Source organism: Cornus florida, unplaced genomic scaffold (assembly GCF_030987335.1).
Source record: "Cornus florida cultivar Cherokee Brave unplaced genomic scaffold, ASM3098733v1 CherokeeBrave_3.0.0_Hap2_Chr06, whole genome shotgun sequence".
Classification (NCBI taxonomy): Eukaryota; Viridiplantae; Streptophyta; class Magnoliopsida; order Cornales; family Cornaceae; genus Cornus; species Cornus florida.
The window spans coordinates 104738755-104751527 of record NW_026775576.1 but is presented as its reverse complement, the minus strand read 5'-3'; the positions used below and the strand labels follow the sequence as shown (position 1 = coordinate 104751527).

Below are 12773 nucleotides of genomic sequence, written 5' to 3'. Positions count from 1 at the left end.
TTATACATGAGAGTGATGGGCCTGTGACACTAGATATTGGCAGACTCAGATTTCTAGCCAATCTATTGGTCCTGGACATGCACACTTATGATGTGATACTTGGGATGGATTGGTTGTCTCACTACCATGCCTAAGTTGTTTGTTTTGATAGATCTATTATTTTTACCATACTTGGTCAGGATATGTATGTAGTAGCTATGCCACGTTCTAAAGGGGGCGGTAGCACCTATTTGTTCCATGTGGATGAGGAAAATAAGGAGGGGATTACTGTGTCATTGGATAACATACCGATTGTACAGGATTTCCCGGTTGTATTTCAAGAGATTCCAGGGTTGCCACCTAGTCGCGAGATCAATTTTGTGATAGACTTAGCTCCAGGCACTGCGCCTATTGCTAGGGCACCCTATAGGATGGCACCGGTAGAGATGAGAGAGCTGAGGGATCAGATTCAGCAGTTACTCAGCTAGGGTTTTATTCGTAGGAGTACATCACCTTGGGGAGCACCGGATCTGTTTGTAAAGAAGAAGGATGGTTCGCTTCGTCTGTGTATAGATTACAGGGAGTTGAACAAGGTTACGATTCGTAACAAGTATCTTTTGCCCAGAATTGATGACTTGTTTGATCAGTTAAGGGGAGCCACATATTTCTCCAAGATTGATCTGCGTTCTGGGTATCATCATCTGAGGGTCAGGGAGCAGGATGTTCCTAAGACAGCATTTCTCACGCGATATGGTTCTTATGAGTTTCGAGTTATGCCGTTTGGGACGACTAATGCACCTGCAGTATTCATGGACTTAATGAATAAAGTCTTCCGGGCTTATTTGGATCAGTTTGTTATTGTCTTTATTGATGACATCTTGATCTATTCTCGGTCGGAGGACGATCATGCTAGATATCTTCGCATAATCTTGCAGACGCTTCGTGAGCACCAGTTATATGCCAAGTTCGAGAAGTGTGAATTTTGGTAGCGAGAGGTGAAATTTCTAGGTCACGTGGTGTCAGAAAAGGGGATAGTAGTGGATCCGGCCAAGGTTTCAGCAGTGGTTGAGTGGGGACAGCCTACATCACCTACTGAGATTCGTAGTTTTCTCGGTCTGGCAGGATATTACAGGAGATTCATCCAGGGGTTCTCCAAGATAGCATGACCACTCACTCATCTGACCAAGAAGGGTGTACAGTTCGTGTGGGATGAACACTGTTAGCGAGATTTTGATGAGCTGAAAAGGAAGCTGACTTCTGCACCGGTTCTGGCTACTCCGCAGAGCGAGATAGAGTATCTTGTTTACACGGATGCTTTATTGCAGGGTCTTGGATGTGTATTGATGCAGGAGAAGCGACCGATTTTTTATAGATCTCGGAAACTTAAGCCTCATGAGCTTAATTATCCAACACATGATTTGGAGTTGGCAGTAATGGTCTTTGCCTTGCGTAATTGGAGGCATTATCTGTTGGGTGAGTCCTTCAGATTATTCAGTGATCACAAGAGTCTGCAGTACTTGTTCACTCAGCGGGAGCTAAATATGAGACAGCGCAGGTGGTTGGAGTTTGTAAAAGACTATCATTTTTCTATACAGTACCATCCAGGGAAAATGAATGTAGTGGCGGATGCACTCAGTCGCCGACCTGTTGGTAGTCTTTCTGCTCTATTCACTACTGAGTGGAATGCTTTAAAAAGTGTGGATGAGTTATCGGATGCTTTTATGGCTTGCATGGTGGTTACACCTTCCATCATTCGCAAGGTTTTACAAGCACAACTCACCGATCAGCAGTGTGTCGACAAGGTTGCAGAGATAGCTTCCGGAGAGGTTCCATTCTACTATGTTGGGGCTGATGGATGTTTAAGGTACAAGGGACGGTTAGTGGTACCTTCTGCTGATAATTTGAGAAAGGATGTGATGACTGAGACTCATCACTCTGAGTTCTCTGTTCATCCAGGAGACGATAAAATGTATCAAGATATGAAGCGGCAGTTTTGGTGGGCAGGTATGAAGAGGGACATTGCTCTTTTTGTTTCTCAATGTAGTACTTGTCAGATGGTTAAGACTGATCATCAGAGGCCGCCAGGAGCTCTACAGCCACTACCAATTTCGGAGTGGAAATGGGAGAGCATATCTATGGATTTTGTGGAAGGGTTGCCAAACTCAGCTCATTTCTTGCCTATTTGCACTGACTACACTTCGGAGCAGTTGGCGAGGCTTTACATTTCAGAGATTGTGAAGCTACATGGCATTCCATTATCTATTATATCGGACAGGGATTCGAGCTTTGTATCTAGATTTTGGAAGAGTTTTCAGCAGGCTTTAGGTACGGAGTTACACCTTAGTACTGTTTTTCATCCTCAGACTGACGGACAGACTGAGAGGGTGAATCAGATTATGGAAGATATGCTTCGGTCGTGTGTTCTGGATTTCAAGGGCCACTGGGAGGAATATTTGCCACTTGTGGAGTTTGCTTATAACAATAGTTTCCAGAAGACTATTGGTATGGCACCATTTGAGGCATTGTACGGTCGACCGTGTCGGTCACCTGTTTGTTGGATGGAGGTTGGAGAGAATCGATTCTTAGGTCCTGAGTTCATCAAGGATACCTCTGAAAAGATTGCTCTTATTCGAGATCGCATGCGTACTGCCCAAAGTAGGGAGAAGAGTTATGCTGATCGTCGTACTCGGGCTTTGGAGTTTCAGGTTGGGGATCAGGTTCTACTCAAAGTGTCTCGTATGAAGGGTGTTATGCGCTTTGGGAAGAAAGGGAAGTTGTCACCGCGATTTATTGGTCCATTCATGATTACGGATCGCATTGGAGCTATTGCTTATCGGTTGGCACTTCCGGATACTTTGGATCGCGTCCACAACGTGTTTCATGTTTCCATGTTGCTGAAATTTCTTCGAGATGAGGATCGGTATCAGCATATCGATGTTGGGGAGATTGCGTTGCAGCCGGATGGAACTTATTTAGAGCCACCGTGTCGTATTGTTAACCGACGAGATCAGATTCTTCGTAATAAGGTTATTCCTTTGATTCGTGTTCAGTGGAGTCATCACAATGAGTCTGAGTCCACTTGGGAACGAGAGGATGTTATTCGCTCACGGTTTCCTGAAATATTGGAAGAAGGTAAGAGTGAATTTCCTTTTGTTAGGGGGGAAGAATGTAACCATTTAGAACTAGCATTTGCACAATATTGATGTGAGTAATATTCAAGGTGCAAAAGTCACGAAACACATTATTATAGAGTTTACAACAAATATATCAAACACTTGGTATGCTTATAAACTCTAAATGTGAAGGATGTGTTGAATATGCATTTTGTCAAACACTTGGTATGCAACATAATTTTAGCTATATAAAAGGCTAATAGAGAACATATACTCTAAGCTAAAATCAATCAAACAATCAACCTACTCCAAGCATTCATCCCATCCTCCTCATATATTCAAATTAACATGTCCATCTCATAGCATTCATAAATAAAGTATTAAGATTATGAAATAGAAAATGTTAAGGAAATAAAGAGAGTAAGAGTTAGAGAAATTGCAAACCAAAGGACACGCGATGTACATGGTTCGGCGCAACCTCGGCCTACGTCCATGCCTTGAGAAAACCTCTCAAGGATTCCACTATGGCTTCTCCTTACGGGTGGAGAACAAACCTTTACATGTTCTTACTTGCGGGTTAAGAACCGACCTTGTAATGAAGCCATCTTACTTCTCATTCTTTTGATGGCTAAGAAGGAACCATTGCTCACTCTTGTGGGTGGAGAGCTCTACCAAATCCTCTCATTAGAGAGACACCTTCTTTCTTTTACGGGTTGAGAAAGAGAACCCTTACAATAGCTTAAACAAGTTTTCCCTTGCCAGGAGCATCTCTTGGTCTTCTTCTTTCAAGAATGGATATATAATGAAGCTCACAATGAATGTCTCTCAAATAGACAAATATACAAATCAAAGCTCTCATACTTAGAGTTACAAATGAAATAATCAAATGAAAGCTCAACTCTAAGTTTGTAAGATGAATCACATGATATGCAATATATTTCAATGGTGATTCCTTGTATGGACTACTAGAGCCAAAGCTCCACAAGGAGAGGGAGGAACTAGAGCAAAAACTCTGTAAAAGTTCCATTTAAAAGCCTCAACCCTAAACCAGAAAACCCCAACTCTATTTATAAATATCTGATATACAATATAGCTGTTGGGCACTCAGTTTTAGCTGAAATAGCCGTTTGAGTTTGAATTCGCGTTGGTTTGGTCGACCGAAATGAAACACCCTTATGTTTCGGTCGTCCGAAATGGTTTTAAGCTTGGTTCATCACTCTCAGTACTCTTGGTTTGGTAGACCGAAGTAACACCCTTCCTGTTTCGGTCGACCAAAATGGTTTCACCATTCTTAGTATCTTTGTTTCGGTAGACCGAAGTGATTTGGTGCTCTATTTCGGTAGATCGAAATAGAACTGATGCATCATCCTCAGTATCTCTGTTTCGGTAGACCGAAGTGAGCTGGTCTTGTATTTCAGTCAACAGATTAGACAGTGCTCTACAGGACATCTGCACAGACCTTATTTTTAAGTTTACAATGTAAATAAGGTAGTACCCCCCATTTGGATTCAATAAAAAATATTAGAAAATTGAAATCCAACTAAATCAAAATGTAGAAATTCAGTTTTAGTACAAATTTGGATTTCTGACTGTTTTGGTAAAAATGAATCCTTGTGTAGACCAATGTAGACTTGGTCAAAAATTTTGATAAAATTAAGTTAGGCTAGTTGAAGTATTTACCGGGAAAAATTATTTTGAAATAATCATTATTTCAAAAATTCATTTTTCACACTTAGCCAAAAACACAGTTTTTCATGACGTGCATTCTCGGGTCCTAATGTCCGTTACCAACTCATGGTAATGAAGGTTTCTCATACCTTAATTGTTGATCAATATGAATTATATGATAAAGTGCATGGTCTTAGCATTTCTAGCACAAGTGATGAGTTCTTTCAAAGCTTATGCAAGCTTGAACTAACTCACTCGTTAACAAAGATACCATGTGCAATTATATATGAATGAAGTGCATAGTCTATTGCTAATGGATATATGAGCATATGAATGATGATATGATATGCATGGTCTTATAGAGATGAGCATTCAAATGAAGTTACTTCAAAAATAACTTTACAATTTAAGCTGTACTCACCAAGCTATCTACCCCTTTCTTCAAGCTTTGTTCATGATCTTTTAGGCTTTGAGGTATTCTTACTTTCTTCCTTTCTTTAAGTTACTTTTTTGATCATTGATGTCCAAGTTGTCTTTGGATGGACTTTACATTTGGTTCCTTACAACTTCATGTCTTCTTTGTCTCCTTTGTTATTCATAGATGTGATCTTGAGTAATGAAATACTTGGAATGATCTTTCGTGCTCTTCATTAAGGTCATCTTTTGAATGTGAATAATCTATATAACACTCAATGTAAACATTAGTCCTTAAACATCATTAATGGTTTGTTATCATCAAAACCTCTAAATTGTCCTTGGATGGAATCCTTAAGGTCAACAATTGCTACATTACCAACAAAAACAAAAACACAAACACATACCAAACAAATCCTAAATTAAAGCAAAATAATAATTATAAGTTGATTCAACCACGAAGTTTTTCTTAACACTTAAATCTGTACTCTATTTTTTTTTTTTCCCAAACATAATATTAAGTAAGCTTTGATTTATAAAAAAAAAACTATACATATACATGGGACATACCCAAAGATGTTACTATACTTATTGGTATTTGGTTTAACTCCTCCATATTGAAAATTATAAAATTAAAAATAAAATAAATAACATGATACAATCTTAGAATTTGAAATAGAAGAATAGAGGTAAAATGGAAAAAAAAAAAAAAAAGAAAAAGAGAAAATTGGTTTGGAATAATGTTTTTGGGCCAAATCAATAGCTATGTCAGTTGAGCCCAGATGATGTTTCTAATTTGCACAGCCCAAAGGCAACTCTAAACGGGCCTTGCAAATTCAAAGGGTTTAGATTTATTCGTGCAAGAGCAAGAATTTTGGGGCTGTCATTCCTTAAGAAACTTAACGACGGTCCATTGAACACAAGTAACTAATTGTATGAATTGGAAAAAAGAGAAGATTAAAAAAAAGTAAAAAAAGATTAGAAATGGAGAAAGTAAAATCAAGTAAAATTGGTTTAAATTTTAACAGTAGCTGGATGGGGTCAGGACTTATGCACCATCAAAACAACGTTAAACCAGGTTAGCCTCTAACCCACCTCCGTAACCAAACATCTCTAGCCCATACACAAACCCTAGTTTTATTCCCTCCTCATATATAAGCGTCTCTTATCCGCATTTAGGGCTTCCCTCTGTCAAAACACCTATCTCTGAACTCTTCTCTCACTCTTCTCCATTTTCTCTCTTACCCAAACCCTAACCACAACCCCAACAATGGCTGATCGCGGAGGAGAGCGTGGCGGATTTGGGCGTGGGTTCGGCCGCGGTGGACGAGGGGACCGCGGTCGAGGGCGTGGCCGTGGCCGCGGTCGCGGAGGCAACCGCGCTGCGGAGGAAGAAAAGTGGGTTCCGGTTACCAAACTCGGCCGACTCGTCAAGGATGGCAAGATCCGTAGCCTTGAGCAGATATACCTTCACTCACTCCCCATCAAGGAGTACCAGATCATCGATACCCTAGTCGGACCCTCACTGAAAGACGAGGTGATGAAGATCATGCCTGTCCAGAAACAGACTCGGGCCGGGCAGAGGACCAGGTTCAAGGCCTTCGTCGTCGTAGGAGACGGAAATGGTCATGTTGGACTCGGCGTGAAGTGCAGCAAAGAAGTGGCGACCGCGATTCGTGGCGCAATTATTCTGGCGAAGCTGTCCGTGATTCCGGTGAGGAGAGGGTATTGGGGGAACAAGATTGGGAAGCCACATACGGTGCCGTGTAAGGTGACCGGGAAGTGTGGGTCCGTGACAGTGCGGATGGTTCCGGCCCCGCGAGGAGCGGGAATTGTGGCTGCGAGGGTGCCGAAGAAGGTGCTGCAGTTTGCTGGAATTGAGGATGTGTTCACCTCATCTCGTGGGTCGACTAAGACCCTTGGCAATTTCGTCAAGGTTTGATCTTTCCCCTTTTATCGAATTAAAGTTTTTTTTTGAATTAATGATTATTCGGCTCAGAATATGATCTGAAATGGGTGTTCTTTATTTTGGTCCTCGTGGTGGTATGCATACTTGATATAGGTAATTAGGTGTTATATATATATATATGTTGTTTGTTATTGTTGTATGAATTTTATATATTGATGCGTGATACCATGGTTGGATTGCATCACAAGACCCGTGTATTTTTATGTACGTTTATAATATTTGGGGATTTATATTCAGCTAATGTTGTTACATGTGTATAGAGATTTAGGCATATGCATGCATTTGTGAATTTAAGTTTAGATGTAATTGTAATTATGTTTTAATTTATTAATTCTGTAGATAAAACACTGGAAAGATTAAAATGTCTTTATCTGTACTAAAGATTGGTTAATGACTCAGCAAGGGAAATGAGATGATAGTGGTCATAACGAAATGATTGGAAAAATATCCATGAGTGTTGGATTGCAATGCTGGTTTGAAAATGCTTATTTGTTCATTTGAAAATTATAATATATATATTATAAGCTATGAAGATTGTTGCTATACAGTTTTTACATATTAATTATTGTCTCCTTCAAACTTAATCGTCTGTGGTGCTTTTTGTTGATTCTCTCTCTTAAATTTTCTATTATAGTTTACATTTGTTGTCTGTTATGATAATTAATAACTACTTAATAACTACATGTTCTGGTTGCACTTTGTTCAAGAATATTATCTTTGCAACTTATGTGATCTAAAAAGAAAATCATATGTAAGTCTTCTACGTTAAGTTTGTCTTTGTTGAAAATGTTGCTCATTTCAGAGGTAATCCTTGCAACTGTATATTTATGTAAATCTGCTACTGAATAGTTCACTCCAGCATACCATTTCTGCAAGCATCAGCCTTCTATGTTTATGACTACTGGTGATTTATCAGCAACCTGGTGATACTGATTGTATTGAAAGTTGTGTGCCACTTTTTTGGAATCATTGCCCGTAATTATCAGATTTCTCTGTAGCTTAGCTTTGTTTCAGTAATTTTTCCTGATATATATTGTTTCAATATTCGTTGTTGCAGCAGATTTCTTAAATATTACTGGTTTTCATTTTGCAAAATAGAATATAGCAGCTTTATCACTTTCTGCGCATATATATTAGTTCTCAATAATTTAATTTCACCTTCTGGATATATTCGGGTGATATAAAATGGGTTTTTTTATATCATATTTTTCTGATGCATGTTCTTTATGAAGTCTTAACGGTTTCTGATAATCTGTGAGTTGCTACCCTGTTACATGGCACTAATGTTTGGGAGTTGTTATTAGGCTATGGTAATTTTGGATTCTGAATTATAGTGCTTCATTGCAGAAGCAGAAATCTAATAATGTTGTATGTCTCAATATCTGGTTATGCTTTTTGGAGGTGTGGTTTGGATGTGATGCAAAAATTGTGATCGAGGCTATTCATGATGCTTCAAATTGGCCTGTGGAGATTTCATTGATTCTGTATGAAATCAAACGTGATTTGAATGCTTTCTCCTGGTTTTCGATCTCCCACATTCGTCGCCAATGGAATTGTGTTGCTCATGCTTTAGCCTCCATTTCAAGCTGTAATATGGAGTTTGATCTTGTTTTATCTTACCCATGTGATGTGATTGCTTGGTTAATTGAGAAAGATTGTGTGTCTGCTGCTTGTTAGCCCTTGCTTTGTGTGCTAGTGGAAAAAAGAAAAAGAAAAAAGAGAGAGAAGAATGAAGTATGTCAGTTATACTTTAAAAGGCTATTTATTTACACGAGATTTAGAAGAGATTTAGAAGTACCAGGAGTTCTTTTCTTCTTCATTTTTTTTCCTTTCCTTTTTTGATTTATTTACTTTGTTTTCTATATATTGGAAATGTTCAACCTTGTGTATGGATCTGTTTTATATTACACTTCACAGGTATTCTATATTTCATTGGGCTATTCGTCCATTTGTAAAACCAATTTGAAAATTATTTTATTAATTATAAACTTTTAGACCTAGAATGAAAGAGTTTTTTTGTTGTTTCAGCCCATGAGGGAAATCTAGGAATTCAACTCCATGCGTACTACTGCTTGCTAGGATATTTGTATGATTTGGTTTTCATTTAATTATCTAATGATTTTTGCCATCTGCAGGCAACTTTTGACTGTCTGCTGAAGACTTATGGTTTCCTCACTCCAGACTTCTGGAGGGAGACCCGATTTACAAAGTCTCCATTCCAAGAGCATACGGATCTGTTGGCGAAGCCCACAACCAAGATAGTCTATGTGGAAGATGCCGCTGCTGCTGCTGCTGCTGAAAGAGTTGATGCTTAATCAATCAGTTCATTCTTCCCAAAAGAGTGCTGCTGAAAGAGTTGATGCTTAATCAATCAGTTTATTCTTCCTAAAAGAGTGCTGAGTATGTTTTGTTAGGATCTTCTGATATATCACTAGTGGTTAAAATTTTATTCTCTATTTTGAAGGACTTGTATTTTTGGATTTTGATATGTTAAGACGGATATCTTTGTTTTGAATCAAATAATTTTATGCTTGTTTGATCATTTATGGAATTTATAGAATTATATATAGTTAAGCATCACTATGAATTTGTTCGGTCACTAGATTGCTGATGATTATTTGTTCAAACGCCTGCGAAAAGATGGGTTGGTTGGTTGGTTGGTGTTTTTTACGGTCCATTCTTTTTTATGGGTAGTGCAACGTAGTGTATAATGGAAGTACATCTGTGGGACGTATGCATAATGTTGTATACACGTGCCATTGACACAACGTAACCTCGTGCATATGTTAATGTTTTTTTTGTCTGCAGCTAGTTATTGAATCTTCTGTCCTGCCGGGCAGCAATAGCCCGTATTTATATAGGAAGGATCTAACATATGAGATTCTCGTTACATTAGTTTCAAGCTCCTTTTATTTCATGGTAATGCTAAGGTAAATATAGTTTAGATTTTTTTATTTTTATTTTCAATGAACTGACATCATTTCTTTGATCTAATCATAATAGCTGTATAAGTTGGTTGTTTGACGATGAGAGAAATTCTACTCTTATCTCAGAGATCAAGGGTGGGTTGGAAGATTGCTCTTAGCGTGGAGCCTTCTTGAAATTCAAAAGTTCGTAAAGTAGATTTTATTAAACATGAGGATTTGTTTAGATTTAGAAGTTTGAGGATTTGTTTAGATTTAGAAGTTTGAAATTTAATGCTCCATTTGGTAGAAAGGAAGAAAGAGAATTGGATGAGAGATAGGAAGGAATAAATAAATTTTGTGGGTGGAAGGCACAAAGAAAGAAATGTTATAAATTAGTTTATAATACAAAAATTTACTTGTAAATATTTTTAAATTACAAATTTTTTTCTTATAACTAAGACTTTTTCTTATTAATAAATAAAAAGAGTGAATGACACAATCTCTTCATTGAGAATATTTCATTTATCATTTTTTCTTTCCTTTTTATCCAACATAAAAATTTTAACTCAAAATTGTTTGAACGTGCCAAATGCTCAGAGTTGGACTCTCCATAATTAATAAAACATTTTACATACCAAAGGTGATGTTTGATAAAATATATTTTATCAAACAGGACTATTGATAGATGGTACAATAAGATAATTAAAATGATGCTGTATTAAGATCAACAATGGATTAGGTAGGGACGGATTAATATAAGAAAAAAACAAATATTTTAAACTAAAAGGATGGAAATATTTTGATAGGAATACAAGAGGACCCGTAAGTAAATGTAACACACTTTCCTTTACAGTCAATTCAAAGTGTTTCGGAATGGAATGAAAGATTGAACTCATCCTCTTTCTGAAGAGTGAGTAAACATGTGTCTTTTTCTATAATATCTTTTATTGCCTTGGAAGAATTTTTTTTAATTAAATGAAATAACACAATTGCACACAAAATTAAAAATCTTTACACTTCACTAGACTATTTGAGTTTCGCAATTAATCCGCTCCACTATTTTTTTGTCCATGGATGGGGGTGGATGAAAAATATTTTTAAAATATATAACAAATTGCATTAAATCCCCTACTACTTTGAATTTTTTTGCAAGAAACTTCCATGAAGAAATAAGTGAACGTAAAACCCCCTAACTATCCAATTTATTGCAAAGTGATGTTGTAATGACTAAAGTGCCCCTTAATATAAATTTAATAAAATGGTGTTCCTTAATATTAAATTAAAATCAATACAAACTCATTTGGCATAGTGTTGTTATAAAAAAAATATATTATTACTTTTTAAATGGTTGGTCTATAAGAAAATGAAAATACCTTGAAATAATTTTTAAAATTTTTATTTTTAAAAATAAAAAAGAAAAGAAAAGCTAAATAAAGATAAAAAATTTGAAAATTGCTTCAAAGTATTTTCATTTTAAATCATATAAAGAAAAGAAAAGCTAAATAAAGGTATTTATTTTTTATTTTGAAATATAAAAATTTAAGAATATATTAAAAATTGTTTCAAGGTATTTTTATTTTATTTAAATAAAAAAGAAAGAAAATCTAAAAAAATGTATTTTATTTTTTATATTTCTAAATAAAATTTAAGAAAATTTTAAAAATTATTTCAAGGTATTTTTATTTTCTTATAGACTCACCATTTAAAAAATAAAAAATCAAATTTTTTATAACAAAAATGAGTTTGTATTAATTTTAATTTAATATTAAGGAGCACCATTTTATTAAATTTATATTAAGGGTCACTTTAGTCATTATAACATCACTTTACAACAAATTGGATAGTTAAGGGGGTTTTATTTGAACTTTTTTGTCCAAGGAGTTTTCTTGCAAAAAAATTCAAAATAGAGGGAGGTTTTGTGCAATTTTCCCTATATAAAAGGAATAGGGGCATTTTCGTCTCAAGATTTTTTTCCATCCATTCCCATCCGGTATGTTACTCCCCTGGATGGTTGAAAGAGTTTTTTTTGGCAAAAAAAAAATAGTCAACGTGGATTTATTACAAAACTCAAATAGTTGAGGGAGTTTATTGCACTTTGCCCTTCTACTTCATGACAACAAGTAGAGAATATTTTTACAACTATTGTAATGCATATACATGTGTGTGAATTAAAAATAACAGTAGTTTGAGTCATGTTCTAATAAACACAAATACAAAATTTATACCATCTAGATTATGGTTTGCCGAATCGGTCAATACGTCAATTATTTTTTAAGGGTTCAATATTGTTACATCAGTTTACACTAATATTTACCTGAATCTATTATATCGCAACAGTACCCGAACCATAATCTAGATTAATGGTGCAAAAAATTATGTAATACTCTTGAGTATTATATATACCCATTACCCACAAGATATTTTCTCTCATTACAGAAATATGGATATAGAAATATTATTTAGTTTTTTATTTTCCAATATACGAGAGTATAATTTTTGAATGGTCGAGAGTATAAATTTCATTTTGCATATGTATTAACTATTACTAATTGGCTGATTGACCTTATTTGCAAACTTTCAAAGTTCAGAAAATATTTTGTATTAGTATTTGCAATTAAACGAAAGTTGTAAGAGTTTTCTCGATTTGACCAAAATTAAATAAGCCAACGAGATAAAAAAACTCGGGCGAGTCAACTCTATATTGCACCGTTCTTTGAACAATAC

At 36.1% G+C, this 12773-nt stretch overlaps 1 protein-coding gene across 1 annotated transcript; it reads left to right on the top strand.

The window, feature by feature from the left end:
• The first annotated feature begins 6343 nt into the window (after positions 1–6343).
• On the top strand, positions 6344–9685 carry LOC132313600 (small ribosomal subunit protein uS5w-like). Its single transcript, XM_059812438.1, has 2 exons — positions 6344–7110; positions 9279–9685. Exons 1-2 carry the CDS (start codon positions 6445–6447, stop codon positions 9456–9458), a joined length of 846 nt encoding a protein of 281 aa, XP_059668421.1. The 5' UTR covers positions 6344–6444; the 3' UTR covers positions 9459–9685.
• Positions 9686–12773: the final 3088 nt, after the last annotated feature.

What these genes read in the sequence shown, in the direction of transcription:
- LOC132313600 (XM_059812438.1), top strand. Translation starts at nt 6,445, where the DNA reads ATGGCTGATCGCGGAGGAGAGCGTGGCGGATTTGGGCGTGGGTTCGGC. An exon ending in CCCTTGGCAATTTCGTCAAG is followed by an intron (nt 7,111 to 9,278) that starts GTTTGATCTTTC and finishes TGCCATCTGCAG; the next exon opens with GCAACTTTTGACTGTCTGCT.